Below are 27,313 nucleotides of genomic sequence, written 5' to 3'. Positions count from 1 at the left end.
CTTACAGCAAGTTTTCTTAAAACACGAGAGGCCAGGAAGGATTGGATCTTTCCAATCAAGAGTGATCCATTAATGAATCAGACTTAATTTTTTTTAATTTTTTTGTTTTTGTTTTTTGTTGTCTTGTTTTTCTGTCTCTCATTCTCTCTCCCTCACTATGTCTCGCCCTGTCCTGCTTGCTGTCTCTTCCCACATCAACAGGTGAGAAGCCCCACCAATGCAGCATCTGCTGGCGCTCCTTCTCCTTAAAGGATTATCTTATCAAGCACATGGTGACACACACAGGAGTGAGGGCGTACCAGTGTAGCATCTGCAACAAGCGCTTCACCCAGAAGAGCTCTCTCAATGTGCACATGCGCCTCCACCGGGGGGAGAAGTCCTATGAATGCTACATCTGCAAAAAGAAGTTCTCCCACAAGACCCTCCTAGAGCGACACGTGGCCCTGCACAGTGCCAGCAACGGGACCCCTCCCGCAGGCACGCCCCCCGGAGCCCGCGCTGGCCCCCCAGGGGTGGTGGCCTGCACGGAGGGGACCACTTACGTCTGCTCCGTCTGTCCCGCAAAGTTTGACCAAATTGAGCAGTTCAACGACCACATGAGGATGCACGTGTCTGACGGATAAGTAGTATCTTTCTCTCTTTCTCATGAACAACACAAAAGAAACAAACACACACACAAAAGCTATGGCACTAGAATTTAAGAAATGTTTTGGTTTCGTTTTTACTTTCTCATTTTTGTTTTTGTTTTGTTTCATTTTGTACTACATGAAGAACTGTTTTTTGCCTGCTGGTACATTACATTTCCGGAGGCTCGGGTAAATAATAGTTTTCCCAGCCTCCCTCGGATGGTGGCCTTAAGGCCTGGTAGTGCTTCAAGAGGTCCACTGGTTGGATCTCTAGCTACTGGCCTCTAAATACAACCCTTCTTTACAAAAAAAAAATATTTTAAAAAAAGTAAAAAAAAATTTTTTTTTCACTTGTGAAGAGCACTACAAAAATATATAACAAAATCTAAAAGGCCGACTGTCTTTAAGTACACCGCTTGCAGTGTTTCAGTGGACATTTTCACAATTCTGGCCGCTTGGACTTCACAGTAACCAGTTAAAACTGTGGAATGTCACTTCTGGTTGAAAACCCAGAGGAAAGGCCCTGCTGTTTCCACCTACCACGATGTCTGATTTCATAAAAGGGCTGTGGAGGCGGGAAGGGGCAGTGGGTTTGGTGATGTGGGAAAGGCGAACGGCAGGCTTCTCCCCAGCTTCTGCCCAGGTCCACACACCCTGGCCCACCTCCTCCATGTCCCCGCTTTCAGCAGAAGCCAGGAAGACGTGGACAAGCATCAAGCAACAGTGGCTATCGTATTTATTCAGTGTCTTCGCTGAGCCACAGCCTCAGCACAATCAAGAGGGACTTTCATGAAAGGCAGGAATGCAGATAAAACAAAGATATCAGAGGTTTGCACCTACGTTTCTAGGTACAAGAGAAGGATTATTTCCAACAATCTTTGCAAAAAAAAAAAACAAAAACAAAAAAGTCAGGATATATTCTTGTGGAGAGAAAAAGAAAGAGGAATGGAGGGTGGGGGGAATAATAAAAAGTTCTTGAGGCTTTTTTAATTCAAAATTTTATAGAGGGGCAAAAGTGACGTTTACCAGATAGAATGCTGATTTTTTTAATATATTTACAACAGTATTTGTGTAAAAAAAAACAAAAAAGTGAGATTGTTAAAAGTCATTTTTTTCCATTTTGGGTTTGCATACACTGCCACCAATCCCTTCTCTTTTATTTTATTTCACACACATATATATATTTTTTGGTAAGTCAAGACTGTTAAGGTTAGCGATACTGCTTCCAGATAGAAAGAATAAAAGGCAATTATAGTTATATTTGAAAGAGAGGAAGGATATTTTCTTCATATTTTTTTTAATTTTTCTTAATTTTTATTTTAAGTATTGCCTGGGTTGATGAGGGCCCCTGGGCCCGCCCATCCCTGCTGTAATTTGAACTGCTGCTTTGTATTTTGATATGTAGTTCCTTGACTTTTAGCAAGCTTAGGTTGCTCCACTGAATATTTCGTTCAAATGATCCATTTAGAACTCTGTTCTTTTTCATGGGAGGGACTTCAGCTTTCAGAAATAGATTTCTTGGTTCTCTAAAAGTTCATTGATTCTAGGATTTCTATTGACTTTTCTTTTTTCTTTGATGAAACACTAGTGGGTTAGAGGTCTTGACAAATGGACTCTTTCCCTTTGTGGTCAGCCCGGAGGAGGAGTTCACCAGACTCTGCCGTAGCTCCTCACCCTTCACAGCTACAGAGAGCAGAGATATCCAAAACCTGTTGCAGAGCAGGACGCCTTGATGCCAAAATTACTTTCTTCCTTTCAAATATTACCTTCCAACTATTTACACCATGGTTGAGAGGGCAAAGTAAGATGATCGTTCTTTAGTTGATTTATTAACCTTTGCTTTTTGGAAAGGTTTTAAAGAAAGGAACAAAAATTTCCCAGATGCCAACATCCATCATTCAAAGGCCACCAATCCACTGCATCATCCTAGGTGCCACTCTCTCTTCCTAGTTGGGATTTCTCTCCTCAGTCCTGATCAAGATATTATAATAGAGATTTTCCCATTTGCACCAGACAGTGTCTGGAAGGGATTCCAACTCCAATGTAGAGTTTTTAAACCTATCAGAAATGCCAAAGGTGATTACATTGCTGGGCATATGTTTAACACACTTAAGAGGAAAATTAGTACTCCAAACAAAGCAGAAACACCAAACTAGAATTTTAAAAGAGAAGAAAATAGAATATTTTAGTTTTAAAATTACTTCGTATTTTAACTACTTTTTCTTTCAGCAACTTATTTTCAAAAACTGTGCAGCAAAGGAAGTCTTCCAAGGGAAGCAACTCTGTAATGACTAAAATGGTTTTACCCATATAGTTTAGATTTTTGGTTAATTCGGATCTTTTCCAGAAGTTCTCGTTGATGTTTAGTAGAGTTAGTGCAGCTGGAGAATATGTGAGCTTGATTCGTTCCCATGGTCCTTAATTCAGTAAATATTTTGCTAGAGGTTTTAATGTACATTCGGATGGTTAATTGACTGTTGTATATCACCCATCATGATTTCTAAGTGGAGTCCTGCCAAGAACTGTGTGTCCAAAATTGACCTGTTTTAAAAGTTAGTAAAAAACAGCTTCAGAACTAAGAAGAAGTCCACTCTTCTCTCGCTAATTTGGCTTTTTAAAATAGCAATGTGGAAAGACTCTCTATTTCCACTTAATACCAACAGAGGGAGCATCAGTTAATTAACCATGTCATGGAACTCTTGATATTTTGAAAACAAGTTATTCAGCCCACGAAATAAAAAAGAAAAAATTGACGTTAAAAGAAAAAATTGTTTTAATCTAGAGGGAAATGACATGATAGCACTCAGCATACATTATAAACGAACAAAGGCCAAAAGCCACTTTAAAATATTTTCAATCATTTCACAGTAGCTTTTAAAACTGTGTCCTTATTTAAACCTTAGCAAATTAGACAGAATTCATGATACCTCCAGAAGACTTGATCCTAGATGATGCCCTTATGGGCCACACGTAGCTTTCTGCTTCTCAAATTCAAAGGAGATTCATCTGCCTTAATACTGATTTGCCATGTAAAAAGCTAAGCAATTGGATTAAGGAACATGTAGGGGGAAAAGTTCCAACTGGGCTTGAAAAGCTAATATTCATTCCTTCAAAGGAAGTATCTCTTTTTTAAAAATGTCGGAGGATCCCTAAAGAATTCTGGCAGGGTCGCGTTCTCATTATGACACCATGGACCATTCAAGTTTGCATAGCTGTAGACTTTTCCTGCATGTCTTCTTGTGCGTCTCTTCCTCCCAAACACCTCACAGCCCAACGCTGATGACAGGTTGTTCTCTGGACAGATGAAGAAGCTGGACTGGAGTGGAAGGTCTAATCTGAAGGAGCTGTGTAACTGCTGCAGAGCCATTGCCGTATGTTCTGGCCTCTGAAAGGGCTGCTTTCCAAACTGAGCTACATTCTAGAGCACAAACCAGTCATTCCTATTTCAAAAGGACAGAGGTGCTTTTAGGTGGCCAGTCTTTACTTTTAAATAATCACAGACATCTTAGGAAATGGGGAAACATTTTGCTTCTAGAATAGAAGATGACCATGAATCCTTCTATTTCTTGACTTCAGACCCAACAATTGCCTTGCATTTAGTGCTTCATGCTAGGACACTACAAGTGCTAGGGAAGTTTTTGTCAGTAGCCGGGGAAAACGCGTAGGGAACATGGAAGCAAGTGTCCCACATTGAACATCTCTTAGGCTGCGTATGGGATGAATACAAGAACTGGTGTGGAAATAACATTTTTTAAGCAATTTATAATTTTAAACTGGACTAGCTAAACAAAGGTAAGGAAAATGTCAAAGAGGAATAGGTATCTCAAGGCATTTAGATACAGTTTATGAAGAAAAAAATTCCTAGCACTAAAAACTTGGTAGCATCTCAGCATAGCGGACTATATCCCCCCTATTAAATGGTAATGTTTGTACCCCCAAAACCTCGAATGTGTAAAATATAGCCTTAAAAAGGAAGGAATTGGAACACATGGATCTGAATGAGAACCCCCCCATCTGAAATACTTGCATATCAAAATGTCTTTTATTATATATTATAACTGACTCGTAAACTTTAGCTCTAAATAAGAGTTTTATGGACTTGCTCCTCCCCCGATTTCTAGTGCTCTGACCCTGAGCCATGAGAAACTCTGGTGGATAACGTCGTGCTTCTGTCCCAGCTGCAGTGCATTTCTTTCCCTCGGCATCCTGGAGTCTCACTAGCTCCTGGTCTTAGAAAGAATGAATTGGATCTGCTTTGTTTAGAAGTCATAGGGGTCTTATTTTGTGTCATCCCAGTATTCTACAAGGACCAAGAAAACCCTTTCCCAACATATGAACAGTTGGAATCTGTGCATTCTTATGTGAACAGAGAAAGGGTTTCCTTGGGCTGTGTTTGTTTCACCTCAGTCCTAATGGCCTCACCTACGTGTACTTCCATCATAAAAGCAAACCAGTAGCATGTACCCAGCCCATGCCCCAAATTGGTGTTTTCTCTCAGCACAGAAGTTAAAAATAACGTGTGCCCCCTGTAAGGCCCTCAGATCCCCAAGGGAACACAGTAAAGGTTCATGTTGCTTCCTGGTGTGGCTCCCATAATGGTCTCAACACCTGTTGCCCTTAGGAAAGGGGGCAATGAAGTAGTTCTGACCAGCATTCACACTGGATGTGCCCATTCTGGAGTCTTCCTCTGTTGTTACAGATGTTATTTAATCAGTTGGGGCTGGGAGTGAAGGATATGTGACTCTACAGCAAAGGTATTAGATAACCCATCTGCCTCCACTGTAGCCAGTGTGCTGCTGTAGCACAAAGAAACAAAACAAAGGTGCAGCGTAAGAGCATACACAACCCGAGATGCCCTTGGGATCTGGGATAATGCGAGAGTGCCCTTTGTGTTGTGACCTGATTCTTAAAAGAAATCTTCTGAAAGAATTCTTTAATTTAGGATTGAGTTGAAGTCCAGGGTAATGGAAGCCCTGGGGAAGAGAACAAAAAGATTGCAAAATGTATTCAGCACCCAAAAATGCAAAACCAAAAATCCCATCAGAATACTAGTTAGTTTGGCAAGAGGTACTTGGAGAAATCTCTGGGCTTTTCCATGGGTAGGGTTGATAGACTTCCTTTTCAGTGATTTCTGGCTGTGAGAAGCCTCTTAACTCACTAGAAAGGAACGTTATTTAAATGGCTAATTTTGTGTCCCAGAAAGAGAAATTTAAAAAAAAAAAGAAAGAAAAACAGGACACTAAAGACAGAACCATGTGACTTGGTGACAAACAGAAGGCAGGGCGCACTAGAATTTCAATAGATTCCCCAATTCCATGGAAGAAGCAAGGCCGCCCAACACCTCTCTGTCTGCAATGAAGAGAGTGCCCAAGCTGATCAGGCCACGGGGCTGCCGAGACTAGACACTACTTTCCAACTGGGATGTCCACAGCTCTTTCTGTTTACACAAAGAAAAGGGCTGTTCTTCTAGGTGCCCAGGAAGTAAGACTGCATGGGGCAAACTTTCAGAAGCAATCTCTACCCAGTGTTCAGGTTGCATATGGAGACAGGAAGAGAAACAGAAGTGCCCTTGATCTGGAGAAAATATTTTCCCAAGAGCCCTCTGTGTAGAGTTGCCATGTCTGAACCGGCTTCAGCCTCCCCAGAGGAAAAGCTCTGGTGACTCAGTGTTCCTGCAAACAGAGACCGTGGAGATCAGTTACCCAAAGCATCATTTCTGGAACTAGGTGTTAAAATGATTAGCCTGACCAAAATACCCCAAAGATTTTTCTAAGTCTCTGAACATTGTTTTTTCTTGGACACTAAGTCCATAGTAGTCAGTGGTGTACATTAACAGAGTCCAGAAAACAGGAATGCTAGGGTTTGTTGATTTTTAGGGTGCACAGGTAGAGGAAGAGGGCTGTGTGGCACTGGTTCTTTTTCAGAACTATGCATTTCACTGAAGGAGGGGTGGCAATACCCCATGTTGAAACAAGGAACATCACCTTTTCACACCACTAACTAAAACACCTGGACGCCAGTGTCTCTTCAGGCCCAGCCTATTGCTCCATATACTGAATACTTTCAGACTAAAATCTAATCTGAAGTGACCTCAGCTAAGGTATTTTTACAAGAAGCCACTTGTAGTAAAGAGTGATTGCCTTAAATCAGAAAGCCCAGAGGAGAGGACAGAAGATAGAGAAATTGGAAGGGTGTGCAAACATGGACATTTCTTGCTTTTTAGTAGCTGCATTATCACAAAAATGAGCCCTATTCGTGACTAATGGAAACAGTGGGTTTGGGAGGGGAGGCACCAAACTTGTCCAGAATTGGCTGCTCTCAGGAAATAGATGCTATTTCCTATCCTATTTCAGTAACATAGCTCTAGCTCTGAGCTAGAGGTAAAATAAACATCAGATTAGCTAAACAGTGAATTCCATAGGACAGGATCACAGGTGTCTGGGGTTCCATTCTGAATCATTAATGGAGAACAATCTCAACAAAACTTTCTTTCCTATTCAGTGTATATCTCTAAACTTTTTTCTCAGTTTTAGTGAGCATCTGGTTTATCTGGTGGTTCTTTGTTAAGTGTAAACTCACAACTTTCGAGTCTTCAGTGAAGGAACCTACTCTGAGATCGAAGGGGAAATCTAGCCACAGTAATAGGAGTCCCGGGTTTTGAGATACCTGATTAGGGCATAAAAAGTCCCTACTAGCCCACTTTCAAATTCAGAGGTTTCCTTGGTTCAATCAAAATGCCTCGATGAGATTCTGATACACCCAAGACAGAAAAAAAAATTAACCTCATAGTATACGTTTGTTTCTACTACTGTTGGATCTGAAGTTCGTTATTGCCCAGCAAAATCATTGCAGTTTATATGCAGATTCTAGTACTGAAAGGGACTTAACCCCCCAGTTTGGCACAGCTGCTGGCCAACATGTCTATAGATAAGTGTACATTATGCATGTACACACCCAGTGTGGGATGCTCTCAGTGCAAAAGTGTTCCAAATTCACAGTCCCCAGCGACAAGGTAGATCCTGGCACTTCCACTCTGTTGCCTTAGTTGGGTGTCACTGCCATCCACTATCTGTGACAAGGCTTTGGGGTGTTCTGCAGGAGCCCACCCATCAGTAATTTCTCTGAGAAACTTGAATAAGCTTTTGTGGAGTCAAGTGCACTTAACCAACTCTGCACTTCTATTGGATTTACTGGTGTGTGTGAATGTGTGTTTGTGTGGACACTTGTAGTCTGGGAGTGTGTGTGTGTGTCTCGAAGGAAGCACACACAGGAGTAGGTCCTGGTGCACAGACACAGTCTCTTCTTCCCACCATTGTGCTCCAGACTTGTGGCTCTCTTCCCAGGAAGCAGTCACCTGCCCACTCTGTTGCTTTTTGTAGCGTTTCAGAGTTGGGAGAAACAAAGGCAGCTTGTTGGATCCACAGCAAACCCACAGTGGCAGGCTGTTTTCCTCCAGAAGAAGGTAAAACAGAAGCACTCAACCAGCTAGTCAACAAGAGGGAGCGGCAGCCAGGGCACCTCCCCGGGTCTCCTGGGAGAAAGGGGCACTGAGGCCACGCAGGCAAGGCCCATAGGAACTTTGGCCTGAGCCATTCCGTGGCTTAATGGCCTCCATTTCTTTCCGCTATGCAACCCAGCGTGTGCACACAAACACCCACCCACTTGTATGTCCTACTCCCAAACTAAAGCTTCCTGACCCTGTCCGCCTCTGCAGGACATCATAAACTGTGTCTCCTGAAACCGATGTGGCCTTTGCCAAAGTCTTTCCAGGAGTGGGTTGTTTACTATGCCTAGCGAACCAATAGACTCTTGGGGAAATACTCTTTGGTGATCTCTAAGAACTGATGGCTCTCACCTATCTCAAACGTTAAAGTAGGTATACTATTCTATGTAAATGGGCCTGGCTCTCATAGCTGACTTTGAAGGGTGGCCTGGAAACATTCAGTTTTCTCACTCCCATGTCCTTTTACTAGAAGTTTTATTATTTTTTATGACATGTAGGTTACTTCTGCTAATTTACAGAATTCAGAGGACATTTTCTTTCCTCTTCTATTTTGGTGACTTTCCCCTCTTCCATTAAGTAAGGCTACTTACAGTTGCAATCTTTTCCTTGTTATTATTTTTTAAAATGTATATTGTCTTTCTATATCCAAAAGAATCTGTGACTGCAACCATAGGTATTTCTTTTTACTGGAAAAAATGAGGTTTTTCTTTTTTAATTAACAGTACTAGTGACTTTGTGGAAAAATTTGAGTTACTATTAAGGTATGCTTACTTAAGTACAGTACACTACATTGCAGTATTTCTGAAAGCTAGAACATACACATTATAACAACTGTATATTGAAATATATATTACATTATATTCATTTTAACTTTTGAATCTGCCTATGTTCATGAGTTGATTGAAATATTATTTCTTTGCATTTATCACCCATCACCAACCTGCTGCAGTTAATCTGGTGCATTTAATAATAATCATTACTGCTCTAGTTTGCTTTTTTAATCATTAGCTTCAGTATTGTCTTTACAGGATTTTAGGATATTTTTAAGCTCAGACTTAGCAAATGTAGGAAAGTGAAAACTTTTTGTAAAAAAAAAAACAAAACCTTTTTTTTGGTGTGGCTAATACAAAGAGGTTCATATTCAAAGTGATGCTGTTAAGCTGACCCTCTCAATATCTGAAGAACAAAGAAGTGCATATGAATGTGTCTGTGATTTCCCCTCTAGGACTGTCACTGTCTATATTTGCTTTAGAAAACATGGCCGAGAGCCTGCTTAATCTCCACACGACCTGACCAACCGCTACAGGCTGCGCCTCAAAGGGCTGCTCATCTGAAAGCATCAGGCAGCGAGATGCCTGGTTGTTCCTACTCTGTTTTCAAACATTGATTTTCAGGATTGGTTCTTTACTAACTACTTTCTTTTTTCAGTATGCTTACAATTATTTTAACTAGTCTTTAATGCTTCCCTGGAGGCAGCTCGGCAGTGTAATATTCATTTCCCTAGGAGAGTTTTTAAAAAATAAAACCGGAGTTTGGGGAACTTTTCATGACAGAGGCTAAGAGAAATATATATAAAATTTTTTAGTCTGCAGGATCAATAAAATAAGTGATGGCGCATGGGTACCTGGCCCTCAGTATCTCCAGCTGTCTGTTAAGGTGTGGTTTTGGTTCCCTTCTCCTTTAACCAGGCCATCATGGAAACTTCAGAAATTAGGCATCTTGTCTTCCTAGCAAGAAATAATGTCAAATACTGTTTTCAGAAAAAGACCTCTCTCATCTTCCTTCAGCCATTCAGACCAATGTCTTGGGAAACTGCCCAAGTGGATAAACTTTACGTCCATCCTGGGTGCCTGAAACCCGTCTCATTCTCTCCCTCCTGTTTTCATGATAGAACGAAAATAGCTGTTCATACTACTCAGCGTGGAAGCCTTTCCCACACTGGACCAATATTAAGGCTTCTCAGTGTGAAGAACACCAGTTTCTTCCTTTTGTCTTTCCTGGTGTATTCTTATTTTCAAGCCTCACCCCATTCTGCAGTGCCCCTGCAACACATGCTTCCCCGCCCCTGCCCCTGCACTTTCCTCAGTGCGCCCTGTTCTGGAGCCCGGCACTCAGGAAGGAGCTGCCTGCTCTAGACTACTTTGAAGGAGCTAACATGGAGTCTGATAGCAAAATTCTCAATCTGTTTTTCCAAAATTTTCAACGAAATCTATTTCTACTAGACAACATATACATAAATTGAGAGTTAGGGAAGCTGTGTCCTTTTCCAATGATCACATAATAACCAAATTGTGTTCACGCCATTACTTCCCTCACCTTTTCTCTTCATTTCTTGTTTCTCTGTAAGACTACTTTAAATCGCCTGTTTCTACCACCTTGCCAAGAACTCTAATAATTATGACACCTGAGCACCCATTTCCCTTCCCTTCCCCTACCCCGCTGTAAATGTCCTTCTTTAAGCTTTATACTTGAAGAGCATTGACGTGAGTTCATCAACTTGAGACTCGTAGGCAGAGTGAAGCACATCTTCACAGCACCTTCGGGTTCTAAAAGTTATCAATATTCTTTCAGAGTAGGAGGACCTGAGTCATAGTTTTAAATGTCAACTGTACTAGCTGAGGTCATTAATTCCTTTCACCTTCACATTTGGCCAAAGATAAAGAGAAAAATATTTTCTGTTTTTTTTCTTTAAATACCACAGTGTTCAATTCCTGATATGAGTGCACCATATCTGAGGGAGAAAAAAAATAATGTTAACTATTTTAACACCTGCTCATATTTAGCCAAATTACCAGAGACTACATTTACAGAAATCTAGCAAAAGGGCTAACATTTCAAAATAATTTGGATAACTGCTCAAGCCTTAGTGAGCTCTTCTAAAATAAGTAAAACACATTGTAGGAGACAATTAGGAACTTTTGTCATTTGTTATCTTTTGGAAAAAACAAATAATTATTAATTGGTTAGAACTTTAAGCAGTAATGTACTAAGACATTGAAAGATTCAAAACTTTTCTAAAGTATCTACTTTGTAACCAGCTATTTTTAAACATAAACTTAATGTATGTTTAAATGAAATACTAGGGACTGACTAGATCCTGTGTGATACACCCCCCAGTTCCTAAACTCTTACCGTATAATTCGGTCCTTGTGCTAGATCTCGTTTCTCCAGAGTGTGGCCCCAAAGACAGTGCTGTTCTGGGTGTGGCATCTGCATTAGTCTAGGTTAATGTCTAAATCCTCCTTAATATCCTAGAGAGTCCAGGGTGTGGATTTCTTATTGCTTATGAGCCTCCTGCTTTCCCAAGCTGACACCTATCAAGAGCACCAATAGCCCTCACAGTAACTAATGCAGCAAAAGAATGGTCAGAAACATTATCATATAGATTTGGGAGGATTGGAAGGAATTTCTTTTTTTTTCCTTGTAAAAAGCTTGCTTCCTCCCCCAAACCCCACCACAATGCATTTCAGAAAGTCTGCATCTCATTTTACAGATCTGTAGTTTTAGTATTTACAAATATAGCTTAGGAAATCTAATGAGATTGAGGCTGGTAGCAGACCAGTTTATTTTCTGCACTGGACTTTAGGACAAGTGTGACAGATGCAATTCCTTTAAAGAAAGTGAAACTAACATAGTAAAGCCAAGGGATAATACTTTTACACATTAAAACAGTTGTTTGCTATCTATAAACCTTGATTTAAGCATAATTACTATTTTTTAGAAATATGAAACTGGAGGAATGTGTATTTCAGTAAAGTTTGTCTGTTAATTTATTTGTTTACCTTTATCTCTTTCTTCTCAAGATAGTAAAGATTTGGATTCTTTAATTTGGTGGCCGTAAGCAGCAGTTGGGTAACTGCAGGCCCTCTCCATACTCCTCTCCCTCTTGCAGTGAAAAAGCCTTCCATCCTACCATTTAAGGAGTCTTTTCTCCATGAAAATCTTATCTTTCTTTTCTAGTAGCCACGTGAGAGCTTTGCAGAGAGAAAGTCTCTCTGCACTTTCAGGGTAGAATAGTTAAAATAACTGTTCCTTGAAAAAGACACCCCATTTACCTAAACTAACAGGTCTTGGGCCAAAGAATAGGAGTTGACTGCAGGTGAAGGTCATTTATTTTACACTACATATCTTATCATCTCCTCAAATTTTAGAAACACGGCTGGGAATAAGTTAATTTAATGAGAATTCTCTTTGGGTGTGTCTTGTTAATATCTAGTGCGGAATACCCAGAAAAGGAAAAAGAAAAAAAGAATTGCTGCTAAAATCCATTAATCTATACCTTTCTGTGTCCATGAGGTCTTCAATAGAAAAATGCCCTCCCTCCACTGCTTCTCACCTCTCCCACCTGGCACTGCAGGTGCAAGGGGCCGAGGGAGACTGGCCCAGACTGGAGAGTGCTCCACCAACCACACACCCCCACACAAGCAGGACAGGCCCAAGTAGAAACTTTTATTTTTAAAGGAAAATTGTAGTGTTTCATTTGAAAGCATACTGCTTTCAACTCAGCTCAATTTACAGATAGCCTGGCAACCTTTTTATAACATGTGTTTTGTGCTATAATTTGTGTTCTTAGCTCAATCTTAAAAATAATTGCCATTTCAATTAAATGAACAGAGGAAAAGCGAGAGGGAAACAGGGCAATGCGATGGGACTAAATCTGATACAGTTGTGGTTACCAGAGACAGTTAACACCATTCACCCGTCGCCATTCTTGCCCACCTCTCACTATTACAGTCCCAAGAATTAGTAAGATAACCTCTCTTCTTTGTGATTTGAGACTTCTCTTCATACTGTCAAACCCCTGTTGAGAAGTTGTGGAAACCCTTGACTGCTCCAGATCTAACCTGCCTCGAGGGGACATGCAGAGAGACAACTGAAAATAAACCAGTGGTTCAGATTTGATACCAGATTCAGGCATAACTGGAAGTGCTTTGTGCATGTCCACTGCCAGGGGGTCTTTGAAAAATAAGGCTGGTTGCTCAGCATCTGCCCTCCTTGGGACAAACTTTGGTTTGGAACCATCTGTATGTCCACTTGTAGGAGAAAATGGTCTAGGACATGGTCGGCAGTGAAGCTCCTTCCTTCATCCCATGGATTTGAACCTCAGATTTCCGGTGGGGGGGGGCTCTTAAGATATAAACTAACCGTAACTTTCATATATCTTATTATTAAATTTTTTTGCACTATTGTTAAAAGAACTGTGGTTTTCAGAGTACGTGAAAGCAGACTATCTTAGTAATCTTCATCATAGCAAACAAAGGCAAAAAGTTGACAGAATCGAGAGTATCTAAGTAATTTGAGTGTGCCCAACCCACTATGCCAAACACTTCTGTTTATATAATCTGTTCTAAACTATATAGTCATTCTCCTGAGGCTTCCAGCATGTGTGCGTGTGTGTGCGTGTGTGTGTGTGTGTGTGTGTGTGTGTGTGAGAGAGAGAGAGAGAGAGAGAGAGAGAGAGAGAGAGAGAGAGAGAGAGAAGACAGCAGATTCATATTTGGAGAGTGGAGACCCAGACAAACTTACTCTTGAGGATTCCCAAATGCACAGCATTTCTCCAGAATCAGTACTGCCATATCCTAAACTAATTCCAGATTAATCTTAAGTGAGAAGTAAGCTCCCTAAGATATCCTACTATGAATGTTTTTTCTTACAGAATAATACAATAAAAGGTACAATGCAGACTCTTTAATAATTTGCTTTTATATTTAGTAACTACACTTTTCATGTGAGTGTGTCATTGAGCTATTTGTACCAATTTTCAACCTATCATCCTAAGAGGGGCCTTGATAATTTTTGTGTATGTGTATTTAGATGTATTTATGTGTATTCAGAAAAAAAGTGAATAGGAGAAGAATGAGGCAAGGGAGAGGGTGGTCAAGTGAAGAAGTGAGTGTCCCTCCTGCCCCTATTTATGTTAGGTGAAGCGGCTGCTGTCCGAGGCCTTGGAGGAAGCGCTGATTGCACTATTCCACAATAAGAGCCTGGCACTGTTAAATTTAGGACCACATTTTTGAGAAACAGGAATGCTTTGTCTTTTCCTGTATCCATTCCCTTTAGCATCAGAGCCATTTGACATGATGAAAACCATTCAATAAAACCACTACTGACCTTTGCATTAAGTAGTTATTTTCCTTTTCTAAATAGTACCCTTGTTTTCAACTCGACTGCTTCCCTTTGTTTTCTGCCAATTGGTGTAACGGTTCACAGAACAATGCATAGGTGCATGTGAGTTGTTTCTCTCCCCTGAGCTGAAACAAACAGAGGCAGCAAAAGAGATGACTCACAGAGGTGTAAGGTGGAGACTGAATTTCCCACTTTTGTGGCACTGGTAACCTTTAGTAAGAGCTGTTCAGGGTTGAGCTTGGGTCTGTTGTGATAGGGCTTTTTTCTTTTTCTTTTTTTTTTTGCACTAAATATGACTGCACTGCATTGCACTACTGAAATGTATTTACTTGTGCTGGGAGAGAGTGTGTGAGGTATGACAAAGAAAGAAACAAGTTATGAAACTAGAAGTATCACAAAAATGGAGAGTTATTTCCATCGTGATTGGTCTTAGTGGGGTTGGTGAAAATCTGTGGAATCTGCCAATTCTTAATAAGGCCTAGAAACTGCCATGCTGACGGGATCTGTTTCCTTATTATCGGGAAGCTGGGTTAGTGTAGTAAACATAAGATGTTTAAGAGAAATTTGGCCAATGTCATCTCCAACTGAACTCTCAGTAAGAGCTGCAGTGGTAAGGAAGCCAGCCGCAGAGGTGGGAAAACCTTCACTTTGGCCTGCCCACCAGACCCCTTGCTGATGCATATTCCAGTGTGGCAGAGTGCAGTGGTAATGTCCCCCTTTCAAAAAATAAACCAAACCTGTAGTGATGTCCACATTGGAGAGACCCTTTCAGCCTGAGCATACTTTCCATCCGTGGGTAAAACCTAGTTCAAGCTAACCAAAGAGGAAGGCTATGCATGTGGTAAAAACCCTTTAAGATGACAGTAAGGGAACAGTGCAATAAACACAGAAAACCAGTGAGGTGAGAAGCTTATTTTGAAACATGCTAAGCCAACTTTGAAATTGGAGGAAAGGGTTGGAGGATTGAACAGAACCTACTTACTAGCTGCTCTGGTGTAGACTATCCTTTATTAAGCAGAAGACCTCCACAGTGCCTAAAAGTTTAATTTGAAGTTGTTGGTTTCTTCAATTTTTTAATTGGATTTATTTTTATTGCCTTGTTTAATCTTAGAAATAATTAGAGGTTATGGCTCTGTAGTGTCCATTAATAATCTTACATCACAAGAAAAACAATAGGTTGTATAGGGAATAATAACACGAGGGGGAAAATGCTGAAGACTCTTCCAGAATCCAAGGTGACAGCTCTGATGATTCTGGCTATCGCATGTGGAGGTATCAATTTAGAGATCGCTCAGTGGAGGCCTCTTTACTAAGTTTATAACATTGATGCCTATCTCTTCCTCTCTCCTCCTTAAAGCTCCATCCAAGTCTACTATCCCAAAGTAAAAAAAAAAAAAAAAATTAAGGAAGCTGTCAGCCCTGCTAGTTGGGAAAACTCCATTTAGAGCTTTCAGAACTAACATAACCAACCCCTTAAATATTCAAAGCATTAGCTCCATTTTAAATAAGAAGCTCTAAATTCAGAGCTCTTAACAGGTACTTAGAGATGTGCATTGGGTGGGCACCAAACAGATACTGACCGCAGCAAACCAAAGTTATAGAAAGAAATAATTGACTATGTACACAATATATTCACATTGATTGTCCTAGGACACTTCTCTGGAGACTTTGGGAAAACAACTTCTTCCTTGAAACTTGCATACCCACTGCAGTTTTCTCACCAAAGATTTGAATCTCTAGAGCCTGACCTCCTCTCTCCCAGACAAAAGTAATGCAACGAGCTCAAGAGATACGCCTTGGTGGTGAAGGAATGACGCTTTGCTTTTCATTCAGTTTATAGTGACATTTACAGGAGATTTGTTAGTGGAGGAGCTACTGAACTGTCTTTAAGACTTAGGGTTTGGTCAGAGGTTGAGAAAACAGGAAAATAATAAACAGCAGTACTTGACACTGTAATCTAGTAAAAATAGAGTCATGACCTGGACACTGATGGAGAAAAAGAAACTTCCGTGGAAGAGAGTGAGCTGAGTCATTTTAGAACCAAACGAGGGTCACTAGTGAGACACGGGGCCACACGGACCCAGAGCACATCAGTGCTCTTCACGGCCAGAGCCAACCTCAGCGGCCAGTGCGGAGTCAGAGAGCTGGCCCATGAATTCAAGTGTTAAAAAGGCCAGTCTGGGTTTCATTGTGGTTGTGAGAGTGGTTAAAATGCCCATGCTCATGACAAGGCAAATGCTGAGGCTGATCTGTTGTGATAGTGCCTTTCTTGTTATAGTGAGTACTATATTACTAATTTGTTCAGTTATGCTTTTCTGGATCATTGCCCCCAGTCTTCTGAGGAGGTCTGAAGGGATAGTGTTCTCGTAGGATGAAGGGATAGGATATTGCTCCTGGAATGCTGTGATTTGATGATATTTGCACTAGATTCTAAACTCTACTTTAAACTGGAGCAACTGAATGAGAGAAAAACCAAGGATGGTTTGAGGTTAGAAGAAACCAAAAACAGTATTTTCTGACTGATGCCATTTCTTTTTCTTCTTCCATTTTTTTCCTGAAAGAAAAACTTTATACTTGTTGATTAACCAAGCTCAACTCTTACCCATTCTTGTCCTTCATATTCTTTTTCCCACACTGAAATATCAGTATGACCAACTGTCGGGTAGGAAAGGCTAATGTAAAGAGCCTCTGTCAGTACAACTTCGCATCTCTCTTCTGCCTCGTCAGGGGCCTGGAATGTGGGGGCAGGGAACCTCCAGAGGCACGTAACCCTCAGGAACGTCAGTGAGCCTGGATATCAGATTGAGAGTTAAGCTGACACATGTTTTCTTAGAGGACACTGGGGCCTGTAGTGAATCCTAAAGGATGCCCAGAACGAGAAAGAAAACAATTATTGAAAACAAAGGGAGGTGAAGATGTTGCCCGAAGTTTGCCTATTGCAACTTTCTCTTCTCTTTCCCACCTCACTGCCATGTCCTATCAGAATTATATTTCATCTCATATATTTTATGTCAACAAAAGAATTATTTGGTTCCTTGGTTTCCCTCTTTATTGGTGGGCTGGGAACTCCTCCGAAATTAAAAACAGATACCATCAGCTGCTCCCCTGTGGCCAAACAGTTTCTCAAATGCTGTCCATCTGGTCTTGACCGGTCAACTAAGATAACTTGGAAGCTTTGGCTGGCTCAACCACCTGTCCACTTTATTTTTGTTTTGTTTCCATTTCTGTTTGAATTTCAAGTGATCCTATGAAAAGGTGGAAATCATGGGTAAGGCTTGAAGGCTGCAGTTTTAGGGTATAGCTTATCAGGAGTTTGTATGATCCAAAATACATCTTTCTACACCTGTTTTCAGTTTAATCCATTGCCCTGATTATAATTTCTATATATTTGTGGTTATTTTTATAAGACTAGAGTCCACTTGCTATGTCTGTTTGAGTACTTTTTTCTATTTTCCCCGTGTGGATGCAGTACCAACCTGTTCATGAAATATCTTATTATTATATTATTAATATGTAATTCTACTGTAGACCAAAAATATAAAAACAAATTTGTTCATTTTAGAGATGTAAAGAACTAGTGAGTGAAAGATTCAGAGTTGAAGGAAAAGACAGAAAAGCAGTGGTTAACTATGTCGAGTTAGAAATCTAAGAGTAGCCTTACCTATTTTTTAACCAGTGCTTGCCAATCATACCATAGTTGAGATTGTATAGTCTTGGCTCCTTCATTCTTGTGCTCTATAATTCTTGTTTGTCTGTTTGTTTTTCTTTTATGTAATTGAGGTTGCACATCATGCTATTTTTGGAAATGCCTGATTTTATTATATTGTACTTTTATCAGTCATTTTCTTTAGAAGGATGGGGGAAAGTTTTATTTCTTCTTTTAATTTAAAATTTGTTGAATGCACTGGAAATAAAATTGGACACATTTCACTGTTTAAAAAATCAGAAACAAAACAAAACAAAAACCACAAAGAAAAAACCAGCAACCCAATAAGCGACAGGGAAAAAAGGTATGAAAAAAATCAACTTGTACCAAATACACATACAACATATATCCCACACAAAAGAGAAATACCATCAAATAAGAAAAATATTTAAGCTACAATGCCGAAAACAGAAAAGAAACCTGGCTTCAACAGGGAAGATTCCTCTCAAAGAGCATGCCTTTGAGATCTGAGAGCCTGTCATTGTCCCAGTTAATGATGCCCAATCCCAGTAAATGTGGGACAGGCGACTGTGGAGGAAGTCACTTTGACCTTCCTCATCCACCGGAGCTCTCCATCACCTTGTATCCCATGCTTGAGCTCCATTTTGAGAGACAAAAAAAAAAAGATGTGCTGTGGTTGAGAAAGTGGCTTGTATAGAGGTATGCATGCTGCACACATGGACAGAGCTTAGGGCTCTGCCCAGGTACTGCCTCACGGGATTCTTTTCTCCGTGGCGATTTGCAGCGGATAGGCCTGCAGCGTGGGAGGCTGTCAATGACGTGTACATCATCAGCTGTTGCTAAACAGCCTCTTGACTCCAACCTGATCTGGCCTCTTCAGCAGCCCCAGATACCAGCAGAGCCAGTGCACCCATACACAGGCACAGGAAATGCAAAGGCAGAGATAGTTTTCCTAGCCAACTGGCTGTGTCATTTGCTCAGTGTTTGCTGGGGTTTTCTGGTTTTGTTTTGTTTTAGAGTAGGGGTGGGAGTGGATGTAACTTTACAATCTTAATACAGTAATTGTTTTGCATCTTCCATGTTTTATGCAAAAACAGACATTTAAATCAATAAATAATTGTGCCCTAGACTGAAAGTTAATGTTTAGGAGAGGAAAAAAATTGTTGGAATTTTTTCTACATTTTTTTGTGAAGAATCTTTTTTGGAAAGGAAGGATACATATTTTTGTTGTGTAATATTTTCTATTTTTGAATGCATTTTATTGGTACAAGACTGTTTTTTTGGTGAAGACATTATTTAAAAAAGAAAAAAAAGAAAAAAACTAATTGAAAAGTTTGCCCTTAAGGATATGCTGCAGTTTTGAGGTTAAAAAAAAATAACTGATTCAAGATGCGTGTTTAAAGTTGGGATTATATTGTTGTTTTTTGTAATTGTTACAAGAAGAAGTTTGTACCCACTGCTGTTTATTTTGTTTCAGATGAGTAAGTAAAGGGATTGTTCTTGTTTTATTCTTTTTTTAGAGAAAAAAATGCTATTTATGAAATGTCAAAAACACTGGACTGTGAGTTTAAGTGTGGAAGCATTTTACCACCCTGTGTCTTCAACCGATTATGGGAACCCCTTTTCTCTTCCTCCCACCTTAGCCTTGCCAAATGAGAAAAAAATATAACAGCAGTCAGATGATTGAAGCCACTGAAGCCCTGCTTTAATTGTTATGGTTTGAGGAAGTCAGAAAACCAAAGTTAAATTTGTTTCAGAAATCCCACTGTCTGTAGCCCTTTTTGTATGACACAGCCCGTTGCTCTGCCTCACCGTCTTGGACCAGTGCCTTCCAAAGGACTGGGGCCAACTCCGGTTCAGAGAGAGGCTAAAAGGTGGTGAGCCTGGAAGTTGAGGCCTTACGAAGCAAATGTGAATGAGACTTCAACCTCTCAGTGGGCAACCACGCTTTACCATCCTGTGGTGAGGCTGCCCAGAGCACGCTGCTTACGGGGCGCCTGAGGAGAGAGCTTCTCCTAGCTACTAAGAGTCTCCTGTTAACTAACCATCGCTCTCCGGAAGGGCTTTGCCTTTGTCGGCAGCCCACAAGCCAAGGCTGGGATAGGGGCAGAGGGATTCAGCTGAAAGAAATGGCTGTTCGAGCTGTGAAGGCACGCCCTGCCCGGAGGAAGGTAGGGCAAGGGGCGCCTGCCTCCTCTCTGATTCTGTAGATTGTCCATCTGCTCACTGTGAAGACGGACAGGCAGAGTGCCCTCAGGCTGTTCAATAGCTTTTCCATATGTTTTCAACATTTAAAAAATAATCTTTAAAAACTGTGATTTTAAAAAAATCATTTGGCTGGAGGGAAGGGAAAAGGGAAACACCAAAAGCTGTAACATGATTAACTGGAGATATTTAACTGGGGGCACTTTCTAGACCAAGACAAATGAATTCCATTCTGGACCCCAAAGCAGCCAAATCTCGAGACTGTCAATGACAGAAAGCTGAAGAGAGGCCTCCATTTCCTCCTTTCTTCCTTCTTCTCTCTGTCTCAAAATTCTCTTGTTCTCCTTTCCCAGCCTCCTTTGGACTGCTGCCCCAGTGGCCCTTGGACTCCCATTTCGTGTGTGCACACATGTGCACACACCCCCACACACACCAACTTGCAAAACACCATTTTTCTGGGACCGAATAAAATCATGTGCCTTCATTTTTTCCTTTTATAGTTAGGTGAACCTTTTCATTTTTACAGTGTATTAAAAAATAGGGGAGGTTGAAGTGTTGGAGGACTTGAGCATCATTTGAGAAGTAATTTTTGTCTAGCACATTCCCCCTAAACATTGAACACAAACATTTCAACCCCTTCATGACTTTCTGAACATTTAGAATATCACGTAACTAGATACATAACAGCCTAAACCCATTTGATCTTAGAGCAATTCCTGAAAATTCTATTTCATACACTTCTTTGATCTTTTTCAAAAATGAGGTGAACAATGGCAAGCAGCCTTGTTCCCCCGATCTGGTGCTTTTGCGTGTGGCGTGGGGTGGGGTGGGGGTGCATTCCTACAGGTCTCCGGTGCTGAAGGGCCTCAAGTTCCTTTCAGAGACAGCATTGGACACACTTTAGGTACACACAGATGACTGGTATCACATGCAATACTTTAATGGAGCAATGGGAGCGGCTCTTTGAAATGGGGTTTTGCGTCTTTTTGTAACATTTTGATTTCTCTGGTGCCTTATTCCTAATCAGTGCTGGCACTCACATACCCACAGGGAACTGACAGGAAGTCAGCCTCGAGAGAGGGGACGCATGGGCGATGCTTGAACGTGCGGGCACATGGGCAGCTTGGTGTCAGTTGGTGGGGAGGAGATAAGATGGTGTCCCTTAGCTGAAGCCAAGCAGGAACTGCACAAATCCATACAAAGTTGACAATTCCAACCTGTAAACGCACCGCAAACTCATCCTTCCTCATCTGAGCTTTCCTTCCTTCTTCCTCTTCTATCTCCGCCTTCTCCTAAAGGTGCTGCTGCTGCTGCTGCTGCTGCTAAGGTGCCGGAGTCCAGAATGCCCAGTAATCACTCAGGCACGAGCCTGGCACTGCCACGTCAGCCCCTGGCACGACCAAACCCAGGTTTCTCTTGTTTGGGGCTGAGAACCGTCAGATTTTTCTCATCAAAAGTGTTTTCCAAGGAATCAGTGGATTACAGCTATTCTGCATTGAAAATGCACTTTAAAAAATGAATAGAAGCTCCATACTGTTTAAAATGGGCAGAGGGAGCAGGGGAAAGATAAACGCGTGCTAGTGTCTGAACCCAGTTCAGTTTATCTCCAGTTGAAACAATATACACTATAATATGTATAAATGTATACACACCTCTTATACATATCCATATATATAGTGTATATATTATACATGTATAGGTGTGTATATGTGCATCTATACACATGTGCACACAACAAGATCAGATGCTCATTACAAATCCAGATGCTCATACAAACCCAGATGCTACACAAACAGCAGCAGAGGAAACAAGGTTGGACTCTTGCAACAGATCACAAAAAATAAAAACAGCTACTTGCAGTGACTTCGGTCATTTCTTTGTGTTCACAAGGAATGGATTGTAACAGATTAAAAAAGGAACAGTGTTAGTGAAAGAGGAAAAGTGGGCGAAACCATCTTGATCCAATGGGAATGCAGTAATGTTCTATACCATTTCGTGTTACTTCCTTTAGTCATGTTGATTTGATTTCAGTTTTTGGCTATTAAATAAATTTTTAAACTCAAGTGACCCACAACAAACTGAATAAAACAACTACAGTGAAAGCCCTTTTCAAGGAAGATGTCAGTAATCTCAAAACCCTTGGCCTGGCTCAGAACTACCATGTGCAAATCAGTACTCTTAATGTTTGAAATAAAAACTGAAAAAAAAAAAACTTTTTTGAAGCACCTTAATGTGGCCATCCATTCGAGGAGTGGGTGCCACTTTTTTCTTTGAGCACCTTATTGACATGTTTTGCTATCTGCTGTCTTTCTGTTACCTGTTGGCTGAATGGCTAGCTGTTAACACACACGTGCGCTCAGACCAGGCGTCTGGGCACGTGTGGTCTCGATGAAGTTTACTGTGGTGACTGCTGGAAGGTGAACCTGTTTCCTGATTTTCCTGCCACAGTGTTGTGATAAGATTCGAAGAAACCCTATTTCCTGCACAGAAATGTTTCTTATCACAGTGTATCTTCATATGGAAAGGAATGTGGTCCCTTTTTTGCAATTGCTACTGTACACACACACACACACACACACACACAAAAAAAAAATGTATCCATTCATCCAAGTGGTATTTTCAAAGTCTGTGTGGGTGTCGCTGTTTATGCAGTTTCTATTTCCCAGTGAATTTTGAAGGGAGGGCAACTTTTGTAACCAGATCTTTTGTTCAGACAGAAGACCCGGGAATTGGGGAGGAGTTTGGAAAGAGGGGGAGGCAAGGAAAAAGAGAGCTTTGAATCAAAAAAGTAATTTCCCAAGAGGAACTTGGGCTCAATGACTTCAGAGACTATAGCCTCCGACCCTTGCAGGTGGGCATGGAACACTGCTCCCACCAGTCCGTGTGCCGTAGAACCCCTGTAAACACAAGCACACACCCACCCATCAGCATACACGTGGTTTGGGATGAGCAGGTCAATAGTTTTGAGAGGGAGTTTGTTCCTTTTTTTTTCCTCATTATACTCTTAAATTGTTGTCAGTTATCAAACAAAAAGTTGTTTTGAAAAACCTTGCATACGCCTTTTCTATCAAGTGCTTTAAAATATAGACTAAATACACACATCCTGCCAGTTTTTTCTTACAGTGACAGTATCCTTACCTGCCATTTAATATTAGCCTCGTATTTTTCTCACGTATATTTACCTGTGACTTGTATTTGTTATTTAAACAGGAAAAAAACATTCAAAAAAAGAAAAATTAACTGTAGCGCTTCATTATACTATTATATTATTATTATTGTGACATTTTGGAATACTGTGAAGTTTTATCTCTTGCATATACTTTATACAGAAGTATTACGCCTTAAAAATACGAAAATAAATTTTACAAGGTTTCTGTTTTGTGTGGAAGAGTAATTGATGTTGCTAAGAATGATGTTTGTTTTTTGGGGTTTTTGTTGTTTTTTTTAAATGTTACCAGCACTTTTTTTGTAAGTTTCACTTTCCGAGGTATTGTACAAGTTCACACTGTTTGTGAAGTTTGAATATGAAGGAATAATTAAAAAAAAAACTCTTCTCTTGGTTTCTTACTGTGTCTTTTTTATACCATGACAGTTTTTCCACATTCTTTTATACTGGGTCCATCACAAATAACACCTCTTTTTCATTACAAAATCATAAGCATGTAATTCAGTAACATAACAACATCACACTCAAGCACACCATATGACATTTTTGGTGAAATGTTCAAATTAAAACTATGAATTACTACACCCGTATTACTATCCTACCAACCACACTCAACGCAGGCCTCCCTTCTGCTGGACCCTGTACATTGTAATCTGAGTCTAGTCTAAGATTATCCAAAATGAGAACTGTCCCTGAAAGGCCAGAAAAAATTCTCAGCATATCAGTTCTCTTAGTACAAGAGAATTTCAAGATTGGTAATATCGAGGTCAGCAGGGAAATATAAGGCAAATTTGTATTTTTCTTCCCCTGTCCAAACCTCACAAATGATCCCATGGCTCATTTACTGCTATCTGAATCATTCAACTGTTTTTCCTTCCTCACATTCAAATCAGTATCTATCTGCCTCTTGTGGAAATAACCAATCCTGTGTAACACTATGTCCATCTATCCTGTATCCTTTTATCTAAGGAAGGTTCATGGCTCGAAATATGTCCCCATTTGATGACTTTGGAGACCCCTAAGAGACTATCATTTGCTACAAAGACCCTTTCTCATATGCCACTCTACCCACAGGGCTCTCTGACGTCCTCATTCTTGCAGAAATTGGTGGTGCAACGGAGAAGCCAACCCAACTGAATTAGATTCGCTGAGCCTTCAGTAAAAGCATTTACGTTCCACTCACACTGCAGTGTGTGAAGGAAAGAGAGTACATTCTTTCAGCCCTGGTAAACCTTAAAACCTAAAAACTAAATGATCCACATAAAATCAAAAGCTACGTTATACCATTCAAACTCTCAGTATCTTGGGAGTTTATCAACTGGCGAAGATGCATGAGCAGAGTAAGTCAGGGAAGGATCCAAGAAAAGCAGTCTCATTTGGGGGCTGCCGAGGACATGCAGGCCTTGGGTTGGGGAGCGTTCATGAGAATTCTGGACTGAAAGGTGACCTCTGTGAATCTAAACATTGACTTCTCTGAGCTCAACCACTGAACCCTTAAGTTCACCTGATATTCAATGAAATAGAAAATAAAGAAAAACATTTTCATGAAGCATAATTTGTCCCTATTGGGTTTCTGTGAACCTCAGCAGCATCTTGATGATGCCAGCCAGCTTCACCCAGAGTCTGTGGTCTCTCTGCACAATCCCCAAACTCTTGAGGCTTCTTTCTGCCTGTTGAAATGTTGCGGTGTGGTTTACATAAAGGCTCTAGCAATTGGAAAGGGCACATAGGTTATTCATATGGTACTTAATAGTTTCTAAGTTTCTCTGTCATTTGCTTTATCCACCCTCACAAATACCCTGTGAAACATTGTGAAGTCGTCACTATTACACCAGTTTATAGAAAGAGAGGTTCAGAAATGTTTTTCCCATTATAAAACAATAAGCTATTGCTTGAAGTCAAGGTTTCGGAAACCAAAGCGATATGTATATCACACCAGTGTTTCTCAAACTTGAGTAATGTATATACCCCTACAAAAGAAAAGCAATACTTCTCACAGACTGCAAAACCTGCACATAGGAGGAACCTGTGATTGTTTTTATTGTTTAGAAATATATTAGTAATTAATATAGAGTATAATTACTTCATTATAATCTTTGCTTTTTATCTCATTTTATTGTTATTCTAGGACACTTGTCCCAGTTTTTCCCCCTTTGCCCTCCTCTGCACATTCGGACCCCACCCCCAGTCAGCCCCTCCCCCTTGTCCATGTCCATGGGTCATTCATGCACGTTCTTTCACCCCTCCCCTTCGTGTTATTTTAACCTATTAATTTCATAGTTTTATTATGTTTTACTTGTATTTTAAATTTATTTAACATTTCTTTTTATTTTGATCTTAGTTTTACAATTCTGTAAGAGCTATAAGGTTTACCAGGTTGTATGTTTGAGCATATTTAAGAAAGATTATAAAATATAATCTTTATAAACTTTGTAAAAATACTATTTCATTAAATTTTTCAAATATTGTATTAGAATATAATCTGTATGAAAATATTAGAATCTTAAAAATTATGTTTTATAATCTTTCTTAAATATGCTCATACGACCTGGTAAACCTTATAGCTCCTCCAGAATTGTAAGAGCTGCTGCGTGGGCAACTGCGCCCCCGGGGCAGCATCTGCGCACAGCAGGCCTCGCGCAGCGAGGGCGCCCCTCCCGCCACCCCCAGTCCCCGGACTCCGCCGCTCCGCCCCCTCGGAGCATATGAATTGTTTATGAATGGAGCCTCCATACCTTGAATCAACTTAATTATAAACACAAATACGAAGACTGAAGATATTGACAGCATTCTGTCATAGGAAGGTCATCGAAACCCAAGACACGTTCGACTTTTTCAAAGATTATCGTCTCACAACACAAAATTTTAAAATGCTTACAGATAACTTGCAAACCCCAAAGACATATCTACAATTCTTAGCAATCCTTAAGTCCTAGTGATTAAGGGTTTGATAATTCCAGATACCTTAGTTGATCCCAACAAGATTCGCTGTCCCCTCGGGGCCCTCTGCGGCACCGTTAGCGGTGCCGGGCGCGCGTGTTTGTGGCACGAAACACAACAGGAACGTGAACTCGGCATTTTACAGCTTACAAAGAGTCAACCACATTACCTTACTGTGTCTTCCCATGAACCCTACAGAATAGATGTTATTACTGCCATCGTGTAAATGAAACGTTTGCAATGAGGGTGGGCAAGTTAAGGAGCTCATTCCAATGCCATGAAGCGGCATGGCAGTGCTCAACACTCGGACCGAGGACCTTGACGCCGGGCCACCACACGCTGGAGCCACTTCTCTATTGACCTCTATGAAACCAGTCAGACTTCCCGCCGCAGAGAAGGTATTCCTCACCACCTGCATGACGTCAGAACGACAGTTACGCTGCAAGTCTATTCCTGCATAACACCTATGAGTTGCAAACTTCTTCACTGCCCCGATCCTGTGTTCAATAACTGGACCACTTAGCTACCTCAGATAACTTTTAGAAAGAGTCTGAGATAAATTCACATCCTGCTTTTGACCTCATGTTTTGTCTTAATCAAAGCAAGGCTACAGGACACTGGGAGAGAATCTCTACGTTTCCTCCTGGTCACAGTTCTTTCAAATGGATAACGTGTAGAGCGAGCCAATGGCCTATAAATACACTTCTCCATGTTTTCTCCTATGCAAGGCAATTACTAGGACTGCAATGCCTAATATACTAGCTACCAGTCACATGTTACCACTTGCATTTGAATTAATTTAAATAAAATTTAAAATGCAGTTTCTTAATCACAGTAGCCTCCTTTCAAGTCTGCAATAGCTATGTATGGCTCATGGCTGCCATGTTGCATCTTCATCACAGAAAGTTCTGTGGGACTGTCCTGGCCTAGACTGCATCCTATGCAAATTCACCCACTGAAACATCAAAGTACATAGTCTCATCCTCTACAAGATCAGGCTCTCACACACATAAGGCTCCCCTGGGCCTCCTGACAGGTATGATGTGGGGTGGAGGTGCAGGATTACTTCACTAGTTACA

At 40.7% G+C, this 27,313-nt stretch overlaps 1 protein-coding gene across 7 annotated transcripts in view; it reads left to right on the top strand.

Moving 5' to 3' along the window:
- Positions 1 to 23,690, top strand: part of ZBTB20 (zinc finger and BTB domain containing 20) — a 798,652-nt gene extending 774,962 nt beyond the window's left edge. For all 7 annotated transcript variants that reach the window (XM_045852096.1, XM_045852097.1, XM_045852098.1 and 4 more), the window contains one exon: positions 202 to 23,690. In XM_045852096.1, coding sequence (XP_045708052.1) covers positions 202 to 623 — 422 coding nt within the window. In that variant the 3' untranslated portion in view covers positions 624 to 23,690. The remainder of the gene's footprint in view (positions 1 to 201) is intronic.
- The last annotated feature ends 3,623 nt before the right edge of the window (positions 23,691 to 27,313 follow it).

This window comes from Phyllostomus hastatus, unplaced genomic scaffold (genome assembly GCF_019186645.2).
Source record: "Phyllostomus hastatus isolate PE091 unplaced genomic scaffold, TTU_PhHast_1.1 phas_contig_86, whole genome shotgun sequence".
Classification (NCBI taxonomy): domain Eukaryota; kingdom Metazoa; phylum Chordata; class Mammalia; order Chiroptera; family Phyllostomidae; genus Phyllostomus; species Phyllostomus hastatus.
Note: the sequence above shows the minus strand (reverse complement) of the source record. Positions and strands in the feature narration are given on the sequence as shown.